General features: G+C 41.4%; 1 protein-coding gene and 1 long non-coding RNA gene across 5 annotated transcripts; one reads left to right on the top strand and one right to left on the bottom strand.

The window, feature by feature from the left end:
* On the top strand, window positions 1-10,744 carry LOC135319567 (uncharacterized). The gene is made up of 3 exons (XR_010378295.1): window positions 1-5,996; window positions 6,834-6,931; window positions 9,955-10,744. It is a non-coding gene; the product is annotated as an uncharacterized LOC135319567 (long non-coding RNA).
* On the bottom strand, window positions 8,201-24,639 carry WHAMM (WASP homolog associated with actin, golgi membranes and microtubules). Of its 4 annotated transcripts, XM_031440647.2 has the most exons (10): window positions 24,013-24,639; window positions 21,534-21,707; window positions 19,307-19,457; window positions 17,395-17,564; window positions 16,603-16,768; window positions 14,014-14,201; window positions 12,970-13,056; window positions 12,655-12,750; window positions 11,018-11,504; window positions 8,201-8,925 (listed from the first exon to the last, which is right to left on the bottom strand). In XM_031440647.2, exons 1-10 carry the CDS (start codon window positions 24,637-24,639, stop codon window positions 8,618-8,620), a joined length of 2,454 nt encoding a protein of 817 aa, XP_031296507.2. In that variant the 3' UTR covers window positions 8,201-8,617. The 4 variants fall into 4 exon arrangements, with proteins under 4 accessions (XP_031296507.2, XP_064336702.1, XP_064336703.1 ...); XM_064480632.1 differs by lacking the exon at window positions 12,970-13,056; XM_064480633.1 differs by lacking the exon at window positions 8,201-8,925 and having other exon boundaries at window positions 10,936-11,455.
* Window positions 24,640-24,665: the final 26 nt, after the last annotated feature.

Genomic DNA, 24,665 nt, shown 5'->3' with positions numbered 1-24,665 from the left:
CAGACATTTAAAAAAATTTTTTAGTCAAATCTGCCTTTTATGGTTGCTACCTTTGCTTATCTTTGCAATTTTGATTCCAAGATTGTATTAATTTTCACCAGTATTTTATTCTTATACTTTCATTGTTTCTTTTAAACAATTAAATCTGTGATCCAGGTGGAATTTATTTTTGAAACTACCCCAGAATCATTTATTGGGAAATCTATCCTTTCTCTACTGTTACAAAATGCCATTTTCACTACATACGCAATTCTTATATATTGTTAAGCATGCTTCTGAACTTTCTCTTGTGGTCTGTTTGCACATTCTGGCGCTGGTACCACATTGTTTGATCATCGCAGATTTAGACTAAATGTCCCCATTAATTAAACTTCTTCAAAAATGTCCTAGTACTTTTTGTATATTAATCTTTCCAAAAGAAATTCAAGATCATTTTGTAATGTTTAGAAGAATTGGAAATTGGATTGTGTAAAATGCATAGGTTACTATAGGGAGAATTAACATCTTTGTAATATTTAACCTTTCATTTAAGTAAATTTATAAAGTATTATGTCCCTCAGTGTATTTTTTATAGTATAGGTAATTTTTTGTAGTTGTGGTTACTATGGTAAATGAGTTGTTTTGTCCATTATATTTTCTAGCTGCTTGTTAGTATAAAGGTATACCATTACTTTTTTTAAAAAAAAATTGGGAGGAGGGTATAGCTCAAGTGGTAGAGTGCATGCTTAGCATATAAAAGATCCTGGGTTCAATCCCCAGTATCTCCTCCAAAAATAAATAAACTTAATTACCTCCCCCCACCAAAATAAAATAATACTTTATAAAAAAATTAAGTCCACTGATTTTTCTGACTTAAAATGTTGTAAGTTGTGGAAATGTAAACATTATGAAAAAACATAATCTAGAAATTGAAAGTTGTCCATAATTAAAATTCCTCTGCCCCAAGATAAAGTCAATAGTTGATGCATAGTCCTCAGTTTTTTTTCCTAAAATAGGTTTTAGCATTTTGACCGTATGATACCACCCTTCTACTGCTTGCATTTCTCACTTGGCGATAGATCTTGGACATCTTCCTGTCAGTACATATCAATCTACCTCATTCTTCTTAACTCTGCATAGAGAGTGGTGTCATTGTTTGCTGGCTTGTTTAACTTGGCAGTTGGTTACTTATTTATTCTGTAACTAGCCAATTACTGAATTTCCTTTCATTTTAATAGTTTTATTGTTAATAATTCTTCTGCTTTTTCAGGTAGATAAGAAGTTCTGAGTTGTGATAATTTTACCTCCATATTTTTAATTATCTTATTTCACTTCCTTATCACATTGACCAGCAATCTTAGGACAATGTTAAATAACACGTCTATAAATTGTGCTGATATTGTACATTCTTCTTTATATACACTTTTTACTTGGCGAGAATATAGTGTTTCTCCACTCTAGAGGAGAAACCGCTACTGTTTCTCCAGAAGTACACATTTGCCTCTTAATATAAGGTATTCTTAATATTTGAATTTATATATTAAAGTCATACACTTCTCTTCTTAGTTTGCTGAACGTTTTATCAGTAATGGGTGTTGTAATTTTATTAAATGCCTTTTTTCACATCTGTCAAAATGATCGAATGGTTTTTATCATGAATTAATAAGAATCATTTTAATAGATTTGCTAATGTTAAACCCTCTCTACATTTCTAGAAAAATTTTATTTAGTCATGATATATTGTTCTTCCAGGATATATCTCCACTCAGTGTTAACAGTGGTTATTTATGATGAGTTGGTTTATGGTAGATTTTTATTTTGTGTTCTTATCTGTATTTTCTGATTTTTCTACACGGTTCTTGTATTACTTGTATGATGAAAATAAGAGCTTTAAAATAAGAAAAATACTCTGGATTTGGTTTGCTCATATTATTTTGGAATTTTGTTTATGTTAAGATGGATAGTTGTATAGTTTTTTCTGCTGTCTTTGTCGGGTATTGGTGTTAGGTTTGTGTTAGCTTCTTTAAAAAAAAAAAAACTTGGGAAACGTGCTCTCTTTTTTCTATGCCCTTAAACAGTTTAATATTTAGAAGTTTTTGCTCCTTGAAGTTTTTGTAACATGTATAAATCTGTCCAAGTCTAGTGCCTTTTTAGGAAATAATTCTTTGACAACTTTTTCAATCTTATTCCATGCTCATTAGCTTCTTTGAACTTTCTTCCTATTCTGTAAGTTTTTGGCAATTTAAATTTCCTATATGATGACTCTGTTAAGATTTTCAAATTTGCTCACATGGAGTTACTGTATTCTCTTCTCTCATCCATAATGTCATGTCTGTGCTTTCCCTTTTTATTGATTAGTTTTTCAGAATTAGCCTATTTTATTGGCCTTTTCAAAGAACCAACTCTGGGACTTATATCTTAGTTTATTGTTTTACCATTTTATGATTTTTTTTTTTGGTTTGTTTTCATTTTTATTAATTTCCTTTATTTCATTGTTTTTTTCACCTTCTCAAGTTGAATGCCATTTTAACCTTTTCTTGTTTATAGTAGATACATTTGCTAGCAATCATAAGGCTATATGACTTTTCTTCTATTTCTTTATCCATATCCCTTAAATTCTTAGGTATGATATTCTAAGTTATAAATAATTTGTAATTTCAGATTTGACTTTATTTCAGATTTGACTTTATTTTTTTCTGAAGTTATTTGAAATTATACTTTTAAATTTCTAGGTAGTTTGATAACTTTTCGTTGTTTTTTAACATTTGTTATAAATTTCTAGTTTTACTGCCTTGCTGTCAAAAAGGGTATGGCCTGTACAAGCTTCTGCATTTTAGAGTTTATTGATATTTTCTTGGGACTTAATAAATTGTTCATTTTAGTAAATATTCCCAGGAAACTGAAAAAGATGGTATATTCTCTGACGGGAACACAATTCAACCTACATGTATTGATTTGACCTTATTAATTATAATATTGTGGGCCTTTAATCTTTGCTCACTTGATACATTGAAGACTGAGGAAAGTGTGTTAGTCTCCCACTACTGCTGTGTTTCTGTCTGTTTCTCTTGTGTTTCTAACGGTTTTTGCTTTATGTGTTTCAGTACGATGTTATTTGGCAAGTCATCTTTTTATACTTAAGGGAAAAAATATTTTCCTTTAAAGACTTGTATACCTTTGTGGATTTTATCTGATTTTGTTGTAAAAGAGTTGTTTATGTAGAAATACATAGTTCAGTAAAATGTTTGTGTCTGTTTTTAAGTGAACAAAAATCTTTCAGAAGCCCTTTGTGTATTAAGTTATTTTGGAAACCCTGGATCTCCCCAGGGGTAGGTTGATGTTTTCCAGGGCGACTTCCTGAGCCAAAGCATGGATGGTTGAGGCACAGAAGCCTTTGGAACACAATGAGGGTTTTTGAGGATGCCAGCATTTCTGATTCCTGCTTTGGGGCAGCCCTGTGCTTGGTATGCTTAGAGGACACCTGCCCTCCAGTCTGTCACATTCCGCCTAGACGGGGCCGATAACCAAAGCTTTTCTAAACCCAAGAGACACTTTTCTCCTGCAGGGCTGCCCTTCTGAGCAGAAGGCAGCAGAGTGTATATGCTTGTGTTCCTGGCTATTGGGGGAAAAGCTAATCTCAGAAACTCATTCTACCAGAAAAGATTTTTCCAGAGCTATTTGAGCAGATTATTCAGATGGCAAAGTCTGTGCCAGGCAGAGGACCAACTTTTCCCAAACATGTGGAGGAGGTGTGAATCTCAACGCACAGCTCAGGAGGGAAAGAAATACCACCTTCTCTATTTTCCCTTCATTCAAGTAAATTTCTGTTTTGAGCCTTCGTTCTACCAGGCTCATGCACTTTGATCTCAGTCAGTCCTGGGACCTCCTTTTCTCCAGATGTGAACCTCTGAAGGCTGGGGCCTGCATCTTTCCAGGATTGTTGGGGGAAGAGGTCCGTATCTGTTGAGACGGCCCCTGTTCCTGCTCCGCCCTCTCACTCCTCTTCCTCTGTGTCAGGCTTGCACCCTTGGGAATACCGGAATTGCTCTGATATTCTGGTGCTGCAGACATCTCCCTGAGGCTGTCCTAGACCCCGACTGCCTAGGCCCTCTGTGCAGCCATCCCCTGTGTGACAGCAGAGGTTTGGGGTGGAGGGTGATTTAACTTGAAGGCACTGCTAGGTGAGCCAGTGCATGTTTGCACGAGAGCCCACTACTGAGTGGAAGTGACTCTGTGGCCCCGCTGCCTGCTTGCTTTGCAGGCAGTCTGCAGCCTTGGGGGAGGGCTCTGGCGCCCAGCGCTGCAGAAACCACACCAAATCAGGTCCTGTGTTTTCCTTCTCTGGGGCATTTGGGAAAGTTGACCTCGTTCTTTTGAAATAATCCTCCCATGACTGAAGTTCTCCTTCCCAGTTCTTGTCTTTCCCCGACCTCTCCTCCCCCACCTCCTCCTGCCGTGTAGTGTGGGGGTCTCCGAGGATCCGACCTGGGTCACCTTCCCGTGACACGCTCACCCCCACCACCGCCTCCAGTCTCCGGGACAGAGGCAGCTCCTCACATTCCCCTTTGTCCAGTGCTGCCCCCTCCCCCACCGATCCTTGACCGTGGCACCACCGCCCCCCAAGTGTCAGCACCATCTTTATGTCCCTGCCCTTGCAGCTGGCACAGTGAGCCACAGTCTTGGGCTTCTTCCTCTGGTCATCCTGATCTCTTCGCTTATCTCTGCCTCTTCTCACCAGGCTGTCCCTGTCCTAGTCCTGATCTGCTCACTCCAGGATCTCCTCCACCTTCGCCACCCTCTTATGTAAAGCTGCCAGAGGCCTCTTCCTACAGCTTGGGTCAAGTTCTGGCGCTGTCTCTCCATCTTCCCCCGTGAGGTCACACCAGCCACTTCCCTGGTCCTGCCCAGGCCTTGCTGTTGCCTTCTCTGTGGTTTTTTGTTCCTGATCTTCCCCTGCCTGGAATCCTTCCCCTCTTCCAACCTGAGCCCTCTTCTTAGACCCAGCTCAAAGGCCTGGGCCCTCCCGATTAAAATCACCCACTCCAGGGGACTTCTCTCATGCTTCTTACATAGCTCTTCCCACCCGCACGGCCCGCAAATCACTAATTCGTGTGCTTACTTAACAGATACTTCTTGAGCCCCGTTATGCCCCAGGCCCTGGGAACACAAAGGTGAAAAGACACAGATACTGTCCACAGATGTGTTAGACTCCGGTGGAGAGGCGAGATGATACGTCGCAGGTGCTAATGGAACTCAGCAGACGGGGGATTTGTGAGGCTTCCCTCAAGCAGGGCTCTCACAGGTGACCAGGAACAGGAGTTCAGGGGACACCCAGCTTCTCCAGAGCTGGGGTGAGCCCTGGCCACTCTGTGGACTTTGTGAGACATCAGGTTCCAGGGCCTGGAAGGAACCCGCAGTGACTCTAAGGATGCCTGCCTCCCCCTCCCCTCGCCACAGCCCCCTCATTTCCTGGCTGACTTGTGTGTATTCGTGTTTTTCTAAGGCTGGTCTGCACACCAGCTGCTTCAGAGCTGTCTGGGGTTTCCCAGAAAAACCTCCTGGATTAGCACCGTTGTGGGGCGGGCCTGGCAGTGTGCGTTTTAGCAAGCTCCTGGGCTAGACAAGATGATGGCTCCCCAAAGACATCCACACCCCAATCCCTGGAAGCAGTAAATAGGTTACCTTACATGCCAGAAGGGACCCTACAGGTGTGAGTACGGTTAGGGACCTGCAGAGAGGGAGATTATCCTGGATTTTCTTGGGAGGGGGGCAGTCTAATCACATGAGTTCTTAAAAGCAGAGAACCTTTCCTGAGTGGGATCAGAAAGAGATACGGTTACGAAGAGTCGGAGAGAGGCAACGTTGCTGGCTTTGAAGATAAACGAAGGGGCCACGAGTCAAGGGACAGAGGCAGCCTCTAGACGCTGGACAAGGAAACAGCTTCTCCCCTGGAGCCTTCAGAAAGCCACGCAGCCCAGTGAGACCCATGCCAGACTTTGGACCTATGGAACAGTAAGGTAATACATTCGTGTTGTTTTCAGCCCCTAAGCTTGTGGTAATTAGTTGTGACGGCAATGGAAACCCAGTACACTCCTCACGTGAGTTTACGTATCAGTGAGAACCTCTGCTGTGCAGATGGACTCAACTACATGGTTTCACACGATGGGTGATTCCGGCTCCTGCTGCTGCCTGCTTGATTCCCCAGTTCAGATGCTAGAGAGGGAACAAATAAATAAATGAGTAAGTCTGATTGGCCCAGCTTATGGTTTTTCACTCCAGGATAGTCCATAGGATGCTTCTAGTTATGGACTGGCTCTCCTAGAATCCGCTTTGGCCAGATGGCCTGTCTTGGATATGAAACATGGCCAGGGCAGGCTGCCCTCGTAGCCAGGGCTGTAGACTGGGGAGGCAGCAGGGCTGGTGTCCGGGACAAGGTGCAGTGGTCGTATAGGAGAACGAGGGGGTCAGGGAAGACTTAGGAGAGGAGGACACGATGGGGATGAGACTGAAGGATGGACGTGGATTTCCCAGGACAGGGCCGTAGAGGGCTGGGACATCCCCGGCACTTAGGCTCAAGAGAGCAGGGCCGTTTAGGGGCGGGCAGCAAGCAGCCTGGTGTTGCTGCGGTGGGGGAAGGGGCAGGCGGAAGCAGCAGCTGGTCTCTGAGGGTCTCTGAGGGTTTGGTACCACGCTGAGGGCCAGCCTTTACTGGAGTGGGTTGGAGAGCGGAGAGGGACTTCCCCTGGGGGAGAGGTGGGGTTGACTGGCAGCACTTGGAAGGTGGGTTGGAGAGGCTTGAAGTTAGACAAAGGAGACAATACCTGTCCCTCTCTCTGGCTCTGAATTCCCTGAAGCCAGAGTCTGGACTCAGTTCAAGTCTTGGCTGGAAGAAGGGAGAAACGAGGGAGAGAAGTTTCCAGAGGAGGAGTTTTCATGCACTGAAGACAGTCGGGTAAGGAGTTTTAATTGGGAGAACTCTCTTGAAAATGATCCTTTTTTGAAGGCTTCTTATCTTTGGCAGCCCTTAGAAAGCAAATTCTGAGAATTATCTGAGCCCAAATAAGCTAACTGGTATCTCAAAATACTGAAATTACAATAATTATAATAAAAATACCAAATTGCAAAATAAGCATTTCAAAGTCCAGCAAAGCTCTGATTTTGCCATTTTTAAAAATACCGAATTCTTTCTAGAGAAAATTTTAGTGCTGAGCTTGGCCTGTCTGAGGTGGAGGCGGTGGCCTGGGGCACAGCCACGTTACCTGCCTCTGGGATTTGTGAGCGGCATGGCAAGCTGCCAGCTGGGGGTGGGGGGGGGGAGGGTGTCCTCCTGTGCAGCACCCTGGGGAGCTGAAAAAAGGAAAGGGAGCAGTGGGGACAGAGGCCATTGCAGGGTCAGGGCACCAGGGCCTGGGCCCGGGGAGCAGAGAGGCACCTCCATGCACAGGAGCTGGATTTGGGTCGCGTCACTTGAGGTCAGGGAAGGGCGGACACCTGATGGACCCGGGGGGTAGCCTGGCAGTGGCCGCGGTGGTGCATCTCCAGCTGCGCGTGGAGGTCCAGGCTGCAGTCGCTGAAAGACCAGACCCCTCCCAGCTCTGCCAGCTGAGGCCCCTCAGAATCAGCCAAGAAGAAACTGTAAGAACGGTTTTGGTTTATCACAGCTTTTCTTTGGAAACAAAGGAGGGTCATTCATCTTGTTCTGTGGAAACTCAGGATTGCCATGGCTGGAGTGAGGGTGATGAGGCTCGTGGGGATGCTTTGGACAATTTGAGAAACGAGTAGATGGCCTTGTATTGGTCTTTCCCCCTTTCCTAATTTTAGCACAGAGCAAGGAGGAGAAATGGTTCCAGCATGAGACTTCAGTTCCTGAGGGGAACAGCACTATTCCCCCATCCTTAGTATTCGCTTAAATAAATATTTAGCTGAAATCTTATTAAAAACTTTAAACCCACCCAAAGCAGGGTCGGCTGTGTTGATACTACATTCCGTTTCCTCACAAGTGACACTGATGCATTATAAAGGGTTCTTTACTATGAGTTTTTATAGTGCTTGATACATAAAATACATTTCATTTAAAATATTATTTGTTTTGGGGGGGAAGTAATTAGGTTTTATCTTTTTTTAATGGAGGTACTGGGAATTGAACCCAGGACCCTGTGCACACACTCTACCACTGAGCTATTTAAAATAGCCCCCCCCCCATTTAAAATATTAAAGATAATTCCTGCTTATAAGCAATTTATTCTGATTATTGTTAAAATAACATTCACATTCAAAGCTTTAAATCCAAGGAAACCACTACACACGCTTGAAAGGAACGGTCAGTAGTGCTGTTCACCACAGTAGTATAAACGTTTTTCAGAATAAGGGAACGATTCTAGACTATCCACGGTGGACAGTAAATACCACTTTCTTGTGCCAGTGGCGCTCGCTGTGGCTTCTTAGATCCCAGCTCCAGTTTGGCGTGTGAGAGTCTCCACATCTCTGCTTCCTTCCCTGACTTTAAGAGCTGCAGTGTTAAACACAGCAGCAGCGTCACACACAGAGCCCTGTTGATCTTTTGGGGTGTAAGGTGGCCAGTCTACCAGCACCCCTTTCATAGGCTTTCCCAGAAGGGCCTGGGGCCCTGGAGAAGAGACTAGTGGTCCCACTCGCCGGGGTTCTGCTCGTTGCCATCGTCCTCTCCTTCCTCCTCCTCCGAGTCAGCAGACACTCTCTTGATTCTCTGGAGCGCCGCCTTGATGCTCTTCTCCAGGTCGCTGGTTGCTTTGTTGCTGGAGCTCCGGCCAACGTCAGGGTGCACTTTCTTCAGTTTGACCCCCTGCCTTATGGCAGCCAGAATGTGCTCGTTGACTGGGGCGCGGGGCGGGGACAGGGCAGGTGCTTGCGCCCTCCGGGGAGGGGTTCTGCTCTGCCGTAAGGAGGCCAGCACTTCATCCATGGATCCTGAAATTGAGTACACAGAGCCCGGAGTCAAGACATCATACTCTTTCTCCCCGAGATGCCAAGACATTTTTGTGCAAGTTACATGTAGTAAGTCACATTAGTTAACGCCGTGATACAAACAGGTGATCATCATTCCATAAACAAACGCTCTGATTATCCGCTAGGAAGGTCAACCATCAGCTCCCTGTTTGAATCCAGGATAGTTTAATTGCTAGTATTGCGCCTTGACCACTCCATTCCCACTGCTGTTCAAATCCACAGCAACTCACAGGCACAGCAGGGAGTCAGCACAGCTTTTGTGAGCATGACTGCTCTCCAGGACACGGGTGTTATCTTTTCGTGTGACCCTGAAGAGAGCTGTGAATATCTGGGGTGTTAAGTAATCCAACCCAGTGTGCCTCTGAAATGGTATCTCCTCCATTTCCCATCCCACTTAAACTTTTTTTTTAATGTACCCCACTGTGTTTCTCTAACTTCTGCCTTGGATGTTAGTCAGTGATGATTCGTTCTGTGACAATGAAGTGAGTGGGTTTCCACACATGAAAAGGCTTCAGGTAAAACTTTCATCAGTGGCTCAGGGAACCTGGAGGGGGTGGCAGTGGCACACCTCTTTGTATAGAGTGCGTTCAGTTCCACCTTCGTTACCCTGCGGTGACTTAACGTGTTCTATTTTTGAGGGTGTGAAGGGATGTCAAAACACAAATTAGATCAGTTTCAAGGCCTTGGTGAGGAGAAGCTGTTTTTTAAACTCTGGCACCTCGAGACGCCTGCAGGAGGGGGAGTAAAATCTTTTACCACCTGCTGGGGACAGGGGCGTGACCGTGGCCACCAATTGAGAGATCTTCCAGCTGAGGCTTTGGGATGAATAGTCGTCTCTAGCTCAGGACTGAAAGGCCATGCTACGGCGAACAAACTAACCTTGGATTTTAACCTGTAACTTGTCATTACAGTTCCCTTCTAGGAGTAAGACAGAGTTTCACCATCAAGGGTGTTTTATGGTGCTGATTCACACTTTCTTGTTCTTTTCAGTGAAATGAGCCGTGTGTGTGAGTTGAACAGGGCTCCCCACACTGTGAGCGCTACACCAGGCTGGGAACGCGGCGCCCCCACAGAGACCTGCCATGTCTAGACCCAGGCACGTGAGCTCTCAATTTCACTTACACAGTGTTGCTACAGACCCTGTGGAAATGAGCTATCTAGTTTCCACTTAATAGTGTGGACATGTTCATCTGTACCTGGTTCTAGGTACAGGGGAACCTTGAACTCAGAATAGCCAGAATACACATTAACCAGAACCACAGTTTGGAACTGTTATATTGCTACAATTCACATCACCTATCACATACCCTTCCCTGCATGTTCTAGGTGGAGGTACTCAAGCATAGTCTTTATAACAAGTGTGTACACAGCATTTTGACTGGATTTATCTATCACACATGCAAATACACCCCAAAGCAGTGGGCTCTGAGTCTGGGCAGATTTCAGCCAGTCTCCTTCATAGTCAATGTCTAAGCTATAATTAGAATTATAGCCCTCATTAAACAAAGAAATATTCAAGTATATTCAGTGTACTATACTTGCAAAATGCAAAAAGCTATCCACTGACCTTTGGACCCCTCAGTTTTAGAAAGATTTCCCACAGCAAGGTTTCTCAGTCTACCAGTTGGTCTGCAAGAAGAGCCTTCCATACTCTAACATTCCTCCAAGACAATTCGCAACCAATATGCTGCTTGAGATGCAACAATTTAACTCTATAAAGGACTCAGAGATGCAACAGTACGCTTAATTCAAAGCAACACTGAAGCATATTCCAATGGCAGAAACCAAACACCACTGATTCTTTAACAGCCTCAGAGATCTCAAGTCATGTGACCATTCAATGTACAGAGGTGTTTCTTCAAGAAGAGTTAGCATTTATCAAACTCAGATTTAGGCTATGGTAACTTTGCAATAAAAGAGTAAATACTTAAGGCAACAAATACTGGAATATTTTAAGATTGTAGAGAATTCTGAAAAAGATTTGAAGATAATGGCTTCTAAAGCTTGAACGTTTCAACCACCCTTGGTGAGCAGGCACAGCTCAGCGGATTACCTGGGCAGGTAAAACTGTCTGAGGAACCAGGCGGGCTCTCAGGAGGCGATCCACACACTAGAGGAAGTGGCTGATCTGAAGTCCTGAAGTGTAAATTCCAATGACGTGCAGATTGAGAAGAAAAGGGCTGAGCAGGGAGGGGTGGCGGTGGTGGCGGTGGCGGTGGCGGTGGTGGTGGAGGAGGAGGTGGAGGAGGAGGTGGTGGTGGTGACAGTGACAACTGCTCACTGGATCTGGGGTGTGTTTGGTCACCAGTTGGAACAAAAGTCTGGACAGGGATGTTTCTAGCACAGTCTTCACGCTCAGGCGTTGTCCCATTACTAACTTCAGATAAGGGAGCATTTCCGGTTTTCCTGGAGGACGGATGAATGACTGCTGCTGTCGTCTGAGACGTCGGCGAGGATGTCTGCTGGGGAAGTCCACCTGGCAGCTTTGGAGCTACAGGTTGTAAGCGAGAGGTCTTTAATACAGACTGACCTGGACATCTCTGAAAATGAAAAACTGCTGTGAGAAACTTGCCACAAACGCAAACCCATCAACATGCTGAAACTTCCTATAAATAAATGAACACTGAAGAGTCTCTGTGTATGGATTGTTCTAATTCACAAAGTGACTCCTCCTCTGGGCAGCCACCCTTGCTACTCAACCTATACTAAGGAATAAGCATGTATATCCTTTGGTATACACTTTCTCTGTAGTAAAGATGTGAAAGGATACAGAGGAAAACATTCATATTTTTAGTATGAAAAATCAGAAACTCTAAATAGCAACAATAGCTGAAAAAAATTATGGTGAATTGAGTTTAAGTATTAGGCAGCCATGAAAAAGCATAAATAGTACAAAGTCTATGAAACATCCTTTAAAAATGCAGATGATGCAGTGTTAAATGTATAACCATGTAAAAACAGATCTATGAAGAACACCAGCAGGGTGGACCTCAAAGTGACAGTTAAAACAGGAATTATGGATGGTTCTCTAATTTTTAGGTTTAGAATAAATTCTATAATTTTAAAATGTGAGTTAAGAAAGTTCTGATCTCTCACATATTAGTTTGCTAGAGAAAAACCTAATCCTACAAAGAAATTAATCTTGAGGGGTGTACACGTCCATGGCCAAAAAAACTGCAATTTAAACCAAGCTGAGGTCAACCTGTTCCAGTTTGTTGAGAGCACAGGCAGCCCGATCCTGTCATCTGCACACCATCTTCACACTGTCTACACTTGACAGTTTGTCCCTGCTCTGACTGGTTCGGACTGGACTTGCATCCCTCAGATTCCTTCCCGTACAATGACTCTGTCCCACTGGTCAATATCTTCTGCTGACAGCTGACCGACAAGAGACTGCCCACCTTGTTCATCTGGTATTCATGTAGCTCCCCTTCAATTCACTCCCCACTTCGATTCACAACCAGGCCCCTACCCCAGATGATCAGAATCTCCGGAGGTGGCGTCTGGGCATGAGTATTTTACTCCTAATATTTTTGTTTTTTATTTAAATACTACAAATAATGGCATTTGGGGAACATTTTATGTTCCAAGTTATCTGTTCCTAATACTTTACGCTTTTTTCCTAGGATGGGTGATCATCATCTGTTTCTCCAGAAAAACGTAGGAGAAGCAATTATTTCCAGAACTCACCTCTTTAAATGCTCTCAATCGTTGGAGTGTTTTTTGGCGTTCTTGGTTTATCCATTCTTTTTTCTTTTGCTCCTCCTCTTTTTTCTTGTCTCTTTTCTAGATTTAAACAAACATAGATGTGTAAACTTCTCAGAAGTCTTGAGAAAGAGATAGGGACCATAACCTGACGTTATCGCTTCCCCACCAGCCCCACACTGCCACGTCTGCCCCCCAGGCTGCAGGGCCAGGCCGCAGCCTCCTCAGGATCAGAGCTGACGAACCTAAGCCAGTGTGTCACATTATGCAAATATAAAACATTTTCCTTCCACCACTCACCCTCTGAACACTATGATGCTGATGAAAATTTTTTATACTTTCTTCAGCCTGTAGCAATCTGAGTCGATGATTCTCTTTGCATCGATCCTGGTGGAATAATACAATTTCATAGCTCTGTTTTTTCCTTTATTTACATGGTTATACATTTAACACTATGTGGTTTTTAATATTACCATGGGCTATACCATAAGAAGTTTAAAAACAGCACTGCACTTGGGATGCAGCAGAGGGCATTTAGTAACAGGAGTTAGGGCATAGCTCAGTGGTACTGCCTCCTCTACGGTCGTGGGCTGACTGGCTGCTTACGGGAATCACTTGTTCCCGGTCAGGAGGGCCACGGCTGTGATTTGATGCTTTGAGAGATGAAAAGGCAAATCCTCCAACCAAGTGGAAGTGAGAGGACATATGGGCAGTCCCCCATTCTTAAGTGGGATGTGTCCTAAGAATCTGTTACAATGCAGTTGTTTCAAACACATTTCCCCATAACGTTCTAAATAATATTTCCAAACATACCTATGTAAGTACATCCAACCTACAATACCTGAAAAATTATATCAAAAACTCTATCTCAATTATGCTTAACCATTCTTAGAATGTTACCTTTTTATGTAATCATGGAGTTTTTCAAAATTAAGAAAAAAATCACTCACCGAATATAAAGACTGAAATAAGCTAAATATTATCTCTGACATTTTATACTCAACAATTTACAGTAAAATTAATTTTAGCATTTATTATAGCTGATTAGAAGTTCCTACCTACTATGATTTTTAAAATACCTGTATATATAATAGGCATTCAATAAATAGTTGTTGAAAGAATTCATTAAAAGCTAGAGATTACAGTGAGTGCTTAAATCCAAAAGGAAAAAGTATCTTTTTAAGAAGAAAAATTTAAATATATTTTAATTGTAGCCACTGATAGCTACATAAACATACACAAAAGTAATCACTGATAAAAGCCTTATTTTCAGTACCTCTGTATCTCTAATAAAAGAATCCCTCAGAAGAGGTAAGGGAAGAAGGCTGCCCGGGGCGCTCCTACCTTTCTGTTCCTGAGATAGGCTCTTCTGGCACAGATCCTGCCCCGCTTAGACTCCAGCTGCTGGCACCGCCGGCTGAGTTCCTTCACCTCCAAACTCTTATCATCCTGCAGCCCCAGGACATGATCAACAGCTTTAAGTTCCTCTGGACTTTCACACGGATCGTAATAGACAACCTCATCCTGTTTATCTAGAAACATATTAATGATTTTTAAAAAAACATTTTATTATGAAAAATAATGCATGCTTTTTTTAATGTAAGGAAAGTTAAAGATCCTTGTAATCCCACCACCCAGGGAGAACCATGATGAACACTTATGTACATATGTATACATGTGCACACACATGCACCACGTATATAGCTACACATGTCAATAAACAGAGGCCTTAGAGAAACTCTTCCATGTGATGGAAAAGTAATTTTAATGGCAACACAGTATTCCCGAATTTAAGCACTCTCTGTTGTTAGAATGTTCCAATGTTCCATTATTATCAGTTTCACTATGATGAACATCTCTGTGTAAATCTTTGTGTACAGTTTTATTACTTCCTTAGCAGATGAATATTTAAGGCTCTTGGTAACTACTGTCAAATCACCCTTCTCCAGAAAGGCAACTTACATTCTATCAGCAGGATATCGTTAAGGTGCCTTAATGATGTTTCATCTTGATTACATATTGATTTTTTAAAAAATACATGCTAATTATTACAAATTCAAACCCTACAGAAGTACATAAAATATAAAGTGAAATTTTCCTTCTACTTTCACCAAACCTTTGGAATCTTATTCCCAGAGGAAAACACAAACAGCTTGGCATGCATCCTTCCAGATTAACTTTTTTCTAATAGAATTTTTTTCCTAAATATGTAAAATGCTTCTAACCTGAAACTACTGTAGTTTTTTGAATACCTAGGATTAAGTATGTATAGGATCTATATGAAGAAAATTATTAAACTTGGAGGAATTTTAGGGAAGTAAAAAAGACTTAAGTAAATGGAGAGACATACCACGTTCTTGGATGGGAAGATTCAAAACTGAAAAGATGACAGTTCTCCCCAAATTTATCTCTAATTTTAAGCACAATCCCAATAAAAATTCCGAGTTTGGGGGGTTTTTTGTTTTGAACTTGCCAAAATGATTCTAAAGTTCATCTGGAAGAATAAAGGAGCGAGAAAAGTCAGAAAGCTTGTGGAAAAGTAAAGAGGGAGTTACTTGCTTTACCAGATACTAACATGTACCTCCAAGGTACAATGAGAACAGCATGGTGCTGGTATCAGAAGCCACTCACAAATCAATGAAAGAAAATAACAATTCATAAATAGATTAAAATAAATATAATAATTCTGTATATGAGATAGTTAACAAGTCAAAGCAGGAGGAAAAAGTGTTTTTTAAAATCAGTGATTGGTACTGCTAACAATTTGGGGGGAAAAAGATTTCTACCCCACGTAAAAAAAAAAAAAAATTCACCTGGATTAAAGAGCTAAACATTTAAAAAAACAAAATCATAAAAATATTAAAAGAAAACATAAGTAAAAACTGATATAATTTGGTGATAAGGAGTTTTAACACCAAAAGCAGAAAGGCTGATAGAAGTGACTTCATAAAAATTAAATACTTCTACAAGGCAAGAAAAAGGAAACAACAGAGAGAAATTATTTGCAACATATGACAGATACTAGAGTAGTATCTAATATGGCAAGGGAATATTCCAAAGATAAATGGGCAAAGATCTTGAATAGGCAGTGAATAAAAGAAATACAAATGGCCAGTAAACAAACAATTGCATTCGACATCACTTGTAATTAAATAAATGAAAATTAGAAGATGCCATTTTTTTCCTATCAAGTAGGCAAGAATTTAAATGAATAAGTATAAGGAAATAAATATTTTTTAAAATCTACCAATGGGAGTGTCATTTTGTACAACCTATCTACAGGGCCACTGTGTAGAATGAAATTTAGAAATTAGAAAATAGAGGTACATCAAATGCTTGTTGTAGTGTTGTTTTAACAGATGTGTGTCAGAATGTCAAATGTGCATTGTCCTTGACCTGATTCCATCCTTAGAAATTTATTCCAAGGAAACAGTCTGTCCTCTACACTGAGACATGTATAAAGGAAGGTTCCTCACTATGCTGCTGTTCACAACAGTGAAAACCTGGAAATCCTGGTATGTCCATAGAATGGAATACTATGCAGCCATTAAAATTTTTTGATGTTTTTACTACTTTTTGAAATGGAAGGACAGTTATGTATTAAATGAAAAAGAAGTTACAGAACAGGATATATAGTTTTGGTTTAAAAAACTGATAAATATTTATTTATAAACATCAGCATACAAAAAAGGCTACAAAGCTATAGAGCTTAAGTCTAGATGATGGAACTGGGGTAATAATAGTTTTCCCTTGTTTTGCTGTGTGTTTACCAATGAATATATTATTTGAATAATAAAAATACTTAAGGGAAACTTTGTTTAGAAAATTTCAGTAGATGTTTTAGACAATATACAAGAATTGATAATATGGTCCATATTTCCTTGAATGTGTAACTTAAAAGTATTAACATATACATTTAAATATAAATTTTACCTTTTATAAGTCTTTTAATAGAGTCCAACTGTGTAACAAGCAGTATTTCTTCATATTTTAATATCTCGAATTTAACCTCATATAGTTCTAATTGCACTTCATAGTATTGTATTTCTAATCCATCTACAACATTTATTCTTTTTTCTTGTTCTGGAAGATCTTCCATCTGGTTTTCATTAAACAAAAATAAAGGTAAGTAAAAATAATTAGTACATGAAAGGCAAACTTATAAGCATTCGAGTTATTTTCTATTCCTTGCTCAATATCAAATATTAAAAAAGCAAATAGAAAAGAAACATTTTTCCATTTCATTTAATGGAATAAAAATGCCTTCTTCAACGTTTATTACAAATACTTTCTCTCATCCTTGACACATATGAAAACATTTAGGTTTTGAGAAAAATAAATGGCAATGAAGAATTTACAATGTCTTCTGCTTTAAAGTCATAATGTTACAGGAAAAAAACTAAGTGACTGATCCTAGGATGAAGCACCTCTTTGATTATTCTAAAATTGGGCTGAAACCATGGCTTGATTGACTTTCAAGTTATGTTACCTACTTCACTACTGAGCTCAATGTTATCAAGTGAATCCTACAATATAACATTTCAAAAATATCCTGACCAAAGAGGAATTTCATAGCCAACCCTCCATAGTCTCTAAATTCCCATCCACTAGAAGATGGTGTGGAATAAGCGAAGAAAGGAGCTCATTAACAATGCCTGGAAAGAAAGGTGCTACCTAAAACAAAACTACATTTTTAAAACAAACTTTCATTTTTCTCTGTCTCACCTTTCCCTGAATTTCAGCTCTTCTGTGATTTAAACACAATTCTTTGGCCCTCATGAGTTGCAGAGTCTCCCGGGCTAACATCAGCTTGAGTTTTTCTAACCTGGGAGTCGCTGTGGCCCAGGCAGCCTGGCCAAATCTCTTCTCATCCTGTTCCATTTGTTTCTGCATTCCTGTTGGATTATAATTAACAAAATAAAACGTAACTACAACTCATTGAAAAGAAAAATTTATCCTGAACAAATTCTTTGTTTATTGCCTCCCATGTTACCTACAGAACATCATTTTTTAAAAGAAAGGTTGTTATATTTTAGTGATTTTATTGTCACAAAAATAATACACAGACATTGTATAAAATTTTAGATACTTGATTTAAAAAAAAAGAAGAAAAACTTCTTCTGTATAGCACAGGGCATTATATTCAATATCTTATAATAACCTTTGAAATGAAATGAAAAAGAATATGAAAACGAATATATGTATGTGTATGCATGACTGGGACATTGTGCTGTACACCAGAAACTGACACATGGTAACTGACTGTACTTCAGTTAAAAGAAGAAGAAAAGAATTGTGAATCTCACTTACTTGTAGCAATTGCTTCTTACATTTTCATGCATATACTTCTAGACTGTTTCTGTGTCTAGCTAGACAGACAGGATGATAATAGTTTGGACAAAAAACCCCCACAGGACCATCATTCTGCTTTATATCTTATTTATTTCACTTACTGTATCAGGCTTAATAGCTACATGGTATTCCTCTTTATGCATGTATTATAATTTAACAAACTGATTGACAGACAATAAGTTGTTCTATTTGGCACTACTATTGACAATGATTTAAGATAAGACAAAAGCCCTTCAGGCAGCTCAGAAGACCCACATGGTCTCATCCCTGCTTGTCTTGCCAGCATTCTCTCACACCACATTCCCTGTAGAGACATTCCTCAGAGACAATTCAGGTTTAGTTCCAGACCACCACAATAATGCAAAGATCACAACAAAGTGAGTCATACAAAAGTTCTGGTTTTGTATTACATGAAGAAGTCATGTTTACGCTATACTGTGGTCTATTAAATGTGCGATAGCATTAAGTCTAAAAGCACAATGTACATACCTTAATTTAAAAATACTTTATTATTGAAAAATGCTAACCATCATCTGAGCCTTCAGTGAGTCGTCATCTTTTTGGAATAATAACAAATATCACTAATTACAGATCACCATAAAAAATATAATACTAATAAAGAAATGTGAAATATTAGGAGAATTACCAAAACGTGACATAGAGACACGAAGTAAGCAAATGCTGTTGGAAAAAGGCACGTGCTGTTTTATAACAGACTTGCTCAATGCAGGACTGTCACAAACCTTCCATTTGTAAAAATCACATTATCTGTGAAGTGCAGTAAAGTGCAGCACAATAAAACGAGGTGTCCCGGGACTGTGCTCCAGCCCCTGGGCTTTCTGTAAGTTCCTCACGCTGGCCAAGCTGCCGCAAACCAGAGGGCCTCCGGAAACGCTGCTACTCCTCTCTGGAACATTCTTCCCTCACTTTTTTGCTCTCTCCACCTCCGTTTACCCTTCAGATATCAAGGGCAAGTGCCACTTCTCAGAGGCCTCCACTGACCACTCTGATTGAGCCTAATTTCTCTCTCACAGGCTCTCAGAGCCCCATGTTTCTCTTCTTCGGGTGGCTTTTTGTCACTGCCATTTTCCGTGTGTTCGAATCAATACATACTTAAGATTTCTCTCCCCTCACCCGACTGTACAGTGTCTGCTTATGCTTATCCTTCTGTTGAATCCCCAGTACCTAGAAAATACAGTACCTGGTGCTTAAGAAGCACTCAGATGTTTTTTTTTTAATAAAATGAAAGTTACATGTATCTTAGTGTAGCATTTTAAATTATTACCGGCTAATGCCTTTACTGTTTCTTCAAAATAATTGACTGTAATATGTTGAATAGAGACGACAGCTTCTTCAGCCCGTCTGGTCCATTCCTGGGCTTCCTTCTGCAGGGCAGCTATCCTTTTAGGACCCAGATCATCCTCATCCAAGGACTTCTATAGAAAGAAGGGAAAGCTGTATTAGTAAGAGAGAACAGTAATGGAGAGCCATTAGGAGATTGAAAGAAACTGGTCACATGGATTATTTAAACCTACTTTTGCTACTACGGCTTAGTCAGGTAAATTATATTCATTCAGCAGTTCCTGACTGAGGATGAATAAAGCTCTAAGTGGGCATCCTCTGGGAGACAGAGGGATACTCTGGAGCATAAAGAAAAGAAACCCTACTTTTACTTTGTATTACTAGAATAACTTAGTAGGAAGTTAGAAGGGAATGCTGTCAAGTTATGGTTCTCTATTAATAATAATACACAGTAGTTTGAAAGAGATCTGTGTTGTTATGCACTCAGCATAGAGCCTAGTACATGGCACTCAAGTGTTAGCTATCACTATGGTTTCTTTTAAGGACATGGCAGGAAGCTTTTCAATACCGCGATTCTTTTCTGAAGGTACTGTATTACTTTCTGGAAAGTTATACAGTAACCTAAAACATGTGTGATTATGACATGTCCTATGTCATCTAGTATTCAATTATTCTTCTACCAAGCATGATTGAGTGATATAAGAAACATATACGGGTTAGCCATCAGGGAAATGTAAATCAAGACCACAATGAGACACTGCTTCACATCCACTAGGATGGCTATAATCAAAAAGACAGACAATAATAGTTTTGAAAATCATGTGGACAAACTGGAACCCTCGTTTACTGGTGGGAACGTGAAGTGGTGCATTTGCTTTGGAAAATAGTCCGGCCGTTTGTCAAAAGGTTGAAGAGTTACCATAAGATCCAACGATCCCACACCTAAGTATATATCCAAGAGAAGTGAATACATGTGTCCACATATAAAGTTGTATGCAAATGTTCACTGCAGAATGATTCATAATAGCAAAAAAGTGGAAAAGTCCAAATGCCCACCCATCGCTAAATGTATATGTAAAATGTACTATATCCATATAATGAATATTATTTGACAATGAATAAAATCAAGTTCTAATACATGCTACAACATGGATGGAACTTGAAAACAGTGATGCTCCATGAAAGGACCCAGACACACATGATTCCAGACAATCTGAAGTGTCCAGAATAGGGAGATCTAGAGGCAGAAAGCAGATGGGTGGTTGCCTAGGGTTGGGGGGGATGGGGAGTGACCATTCATGGGGCTTCTTTTTGGGGAGAGGAAGATGTTCTGGAATTAGACAGCGGTGGTGGCCACACAACTGTGAATATACTAAAAACCAATGAATTGTACACTTTAAACAGATTAATTGTATGGTCTGTGAATTACATCTCAATAAAGCTGTTATTTAAAGAAAGAAAAATATATACACAGAGTAAAGACAATCCAGATAATACTTTCAAAATAACGAACAGAACAACTTTCTCCACAGGTTAGGCTGGCATGACATGTTTCATCTAAACATGATACCATTTTTACAGTACAGTAGCCCAGCAGGGGTCACAAGCGCCTGTGCGAAAGGATGGCCCAGCGCAGGGGACAGAGATCAGAGATCTCTCTGCTGTCTTCTGATTCCAGCTGGTTGAGACCCACAGAAAGCAGTTACGCTAACTAGCTATCTAGATTCATTTGTAACACTGGAATGATAACACTTATTCTAAGTAGTCTCATAGGGTTGTTTCACGGCTCGATGAAACAAGAGCGATGACAGCATTTACTAAAGTTTAATTTACTGTATTACAACCCCGGCCCTTGCTACTTAAATTTTTATCCTATTTCTCAGAAGTTTGCCCGTATCCTTAGAAGCTGAAAATAAGCAAAGTGAACAAGCATCACATCAAAAATAAGTCATTGGCAAAGAAAATCTGTAGAAAAATCTTGCAGAAATCTTGAAAAAACTACAAAAATCTGAATGTATTATGAAAAGGACCAGTGCAGAATGTCTTCATTTAAAATCAATTTAAAAAAATAAATTGGGTCTACCTACAATATGATCTAAACCTAAAAGTGAACCCAAAGGGGAAACACAGATTGAATCTCCAATGTGACAAAGGAAATCTTATGTCATAAAAAGTAAATCTGATAGAGTAAAAATATAAAGAAAACGTACCAAAATAGCAAGCTTACATGAAGTTGCAAGTTCTCGCATATCCCTGAATGGCTGCAGTAAATACTGGAAGAACATGGTTGCCACGGTAACGAATTCCTGGTATGCTTCATCTTCCTCTTGATACACTTCCATCAGTGCTACCATGGTGTGGGCTTTTTCATGCCCTTGAAGCACCTAGAAGACAAAATGTAAATAAAGCTCAAGTATGGACAGTATTTGCACGTTCATATCAAACAAAGCTAAAGGAATCTGAATGTTCTAAACTTGAATGCAATACGCTTAAAATACTGATTAAATAAGAAAATGCTATTTTCCTCAACCAAAATGCCCAGTAAGAATGGTTAAATAAATCATGGTATACCCACAGTAGAATAGTATTACTATAATCATTGACCACTGTGCTTTTAAGACTGTTTAGTAACCTGGGGACTTGTATAATCATAAATAGGGGGGTGAGGGGGGAAGTGGAGTTGAAAATTTTACCTCAACTATGTTCTAAGTACTCAGAGAAAAGGACCTGAAAGAGTCAAAAATTAACAACTATTATCTCTAGGTTGTAAATTGAGGATATTTTTCCATCACTTTTTTGACCATAAAGGTTTTGTGAGGCTGGACTCCTTTTTTGAAAGCTCATAAAGAATAGATATGCCTCCACGTATTTCTCCAGCATGTTGACTCTCTTAATTCCCCAGGTTAATATTGCCACGAGCCCCCAACCAGCACTGTAGACTCATTTTCAGAGTCACAGATGTGGCTCTACACTCTGCAGAGTGCTTCTTCTGAGGCAGGGGAGAAAATAAAGTGAGCATTTATAATCTAGATAAACTCATTTTGTAAGAAGTTATCTTACTCTCCAGGAGAAGAGAAACAAAATCAAGTAATAGTACAGATTTTTTTTCAATCAATACATCCTTAAATTTTTCTATTTCCATCCCTCTACTTAAGGATAAAGTGATCTATGTTCAGCTGTAGTTTTATCCAGGTGATAATAGCAGTATTTTTTTTTAAAGCAAAAGTTTTCCTGAAGAAAATTAAAACACACAAAAAAGTAAACTTAAGACAATAGATACTTTTCAGTCTTATTTCTTAAACTGTTCAGAAAAATTCAAACATTTGGCTTCACTTTATATATACTAGCAATATTAGCAACTGGTCTAATTCTAGAATTAACTGCTTTTCTATTCTAAATATGAGCTGAGTTTTAAGATAATTATATACACTTTCCCGGAGCCAGGATACTTTGTATTTAAGCCCTCCCCCTACCCTCCCTTTTTAAGTTCCAGGTAAACAGGTGAACTACACTAGTGTGAACAGCTAATTTAACAGTATGAATTATACTAGTGCAATAATATCTCTGAATGGACTTTTCTATGTATAATTTTTCCAATAGTAACATATATGCGAGTTTAAGGGAAAAAAACACTTCTCTCTGTGAGAAACCAGGTGTCTAAAATAAAAGTCTGTCTTTTTCAGAATGACAAAGTTGAAGATCAAAGGTCGACTGGCCTGAAACTGCCTTTGTGGTTTTTCCTCATAAAGTGAAAACAACCCATGAAAAGTGGGTGCAAAGTTTTCTTCAGGAAAACTTTTGCTTGAGAGGATATGATTAAGATTTTGAAATGGTACTGAATTCTTTTCGTACAGCTTCCCCTCCTCGAATGGGACAATCATTCAGATTTACGAACGGCCTCTGATGGGAAAGGACAAGCAAGAGGCATGGGTGGGGTGCAGGACAGAGCACTAAATCGTGGCTAAGGAAGGTCAACTAGCTGTGGATAGATGAGCCATATTTTCTCCTAAACCCTTTTGTGAATTTGTAACCTTCCTTCCCTTAACTTCTGTAAGCTTACCACTCAGAAAATGAATTGCTCAGTCTCTCAAATTGCTTCTTTCAAGCTTAAAGTTGCTCTCTTGTTGCTGCTATTCCAAACTAATGGATACAGTTCACATCCTGTGGCTTTCCATTTGACCGAGTCTTTATGACTCAAAAAAACCTGTCTCCTGGAAGCCCCTTCATTCTCTGTAACATTTTGTCTTCGTTATTGGTCATCCCTCACACACAGAACCTGGCGTTGTTTACATTTAGTCCGTGTTGAAATTTTCTACACGGTTGGGATATTGCTAGTTTTGCTTTCAGTATTTTCTGGCATTTCCTGTTACAACAGCCTGCTCTGCCAGTATTTTCAGGGGAAAGGTTCAAGGGCCTACACTGGCTCGCAACTGCGAGAAAACTTTGATGTAACTTAGTCCTCTCGCTCGGCCCCACGCGGCTTCCGCAGAATCCCCCTAGCTGCTCCGGGACAGGTGAAGGGCACCTGCGAGGCTGCGCGTTCTGCGTGTGCATCGCATGGTTAAGCTGCAGCTGCCCAGCATCGGTCTGCGGAAGGACCCCAGTCGCGCTCGGTACACCCTCGGAAAAGGCCTGAGGCACAACCACGCGGGAGGACTGGGCGCCTGCCCCGCGCGCGTGCGTGCGTACCTGGCGCAGCCGTGCGCCCTCCTCGTCCCTCCGCGCGCGCAGGGCCCGCTCCCGGAACTCGCGTGGGCTCTCGTAGTCCGCCGCGCAGCCCTCCACCGGAAAGAGCGCGTCGCGCACCGCGGCGCCGCCGCAGCCGTCGGCTGCCTGGCCCAGGTAGCGCTCCAGCTGCCAGCACAGCTCCTGCAGCGCCGCCTCGCCGGGGCCGGAGCGCGCCGGCCACACCAGCGTCCACAGCCCGAGCCCCAGGCCCCAGGCCCAGCTGCTGTCAGCGTCCAGCTCCGGCGGCAGCCGCGGGAAGCAGCGCTCCAGCGGCGGCCACAGCGCCGCCAGTTGCCGGTGAGCGCCGCGGAGCCCGGCAGCCGAGAGCAGGCCGGCCCAGCTGGGCGGGGACGCGGCGGGCTCAGGCTCGGGCTCGGGCTCGGGCTCGGGCTCCGGCCCTAGCCGGCTCTCCTCGCGCCGCCGCCGCCGCTGCCGCTGCGCCGTGCGGTCATGACAAGTCACGGCGAACTTGCCCTCCGTGTCGTTCCAGGCTACAAGGAAGCGCAGCTGGTGCCGCTCGGGCTCGGCGAAAAGGTCCTCGCGGACTGGCACCCAGCCTTCCAAGCTGTCGGGCTGCTCGTCCTCCATGGCCGCCGGCGGTCAGCGCCCGGAGG

Source organism: Camelus dromedarius, chromosome 29 (assembly GCF_036321535.1).
Source record: "Camelus dromedarius isolate mCamDro1 chromosome 29, mCamDro1.pat, whole genome shotgun sequence".
NCBI classification, from domain to species: domain Eukaryota; kingdom Metazoa; phylum Chordata; class Mammalia; order Artiodactyla; family Camelidae; genus Camelus; species Camelus dromedarius.
Note: the sequence above shows the minus strand (reverse complement) of the source record. Positions and strands in the feature narration are given on the sequence as shown.

What these genes read in the sequence shown, in the direction of transcription:
- WHAMM (XM_031440647.2), bottom strand. Translation starts at nt 24,639, where the DNA reads ATGGAGGACGAGCAGCCCGACAGCTTGGAAGGCTGGGTGCCAGTCCGC. An exon ending in AACAGTAAAGGCATTAGCCG is followed by an intron (nt 17,565 to 19,306) that starts GTAATAATTTAA and finishes ATAATCCAACAG; the next exon opens with GAATGCAGAAACAAATGGAA. An exon ending in GATTGAGAGCATTTAAAGAG is followed by an intron (nt 11,505 to 12,654) that starts GTGAGTTCTGGA and finishes TTTCATTTTCAG; the next exon opens with AGATGTCCAGGTCAGTCTGT.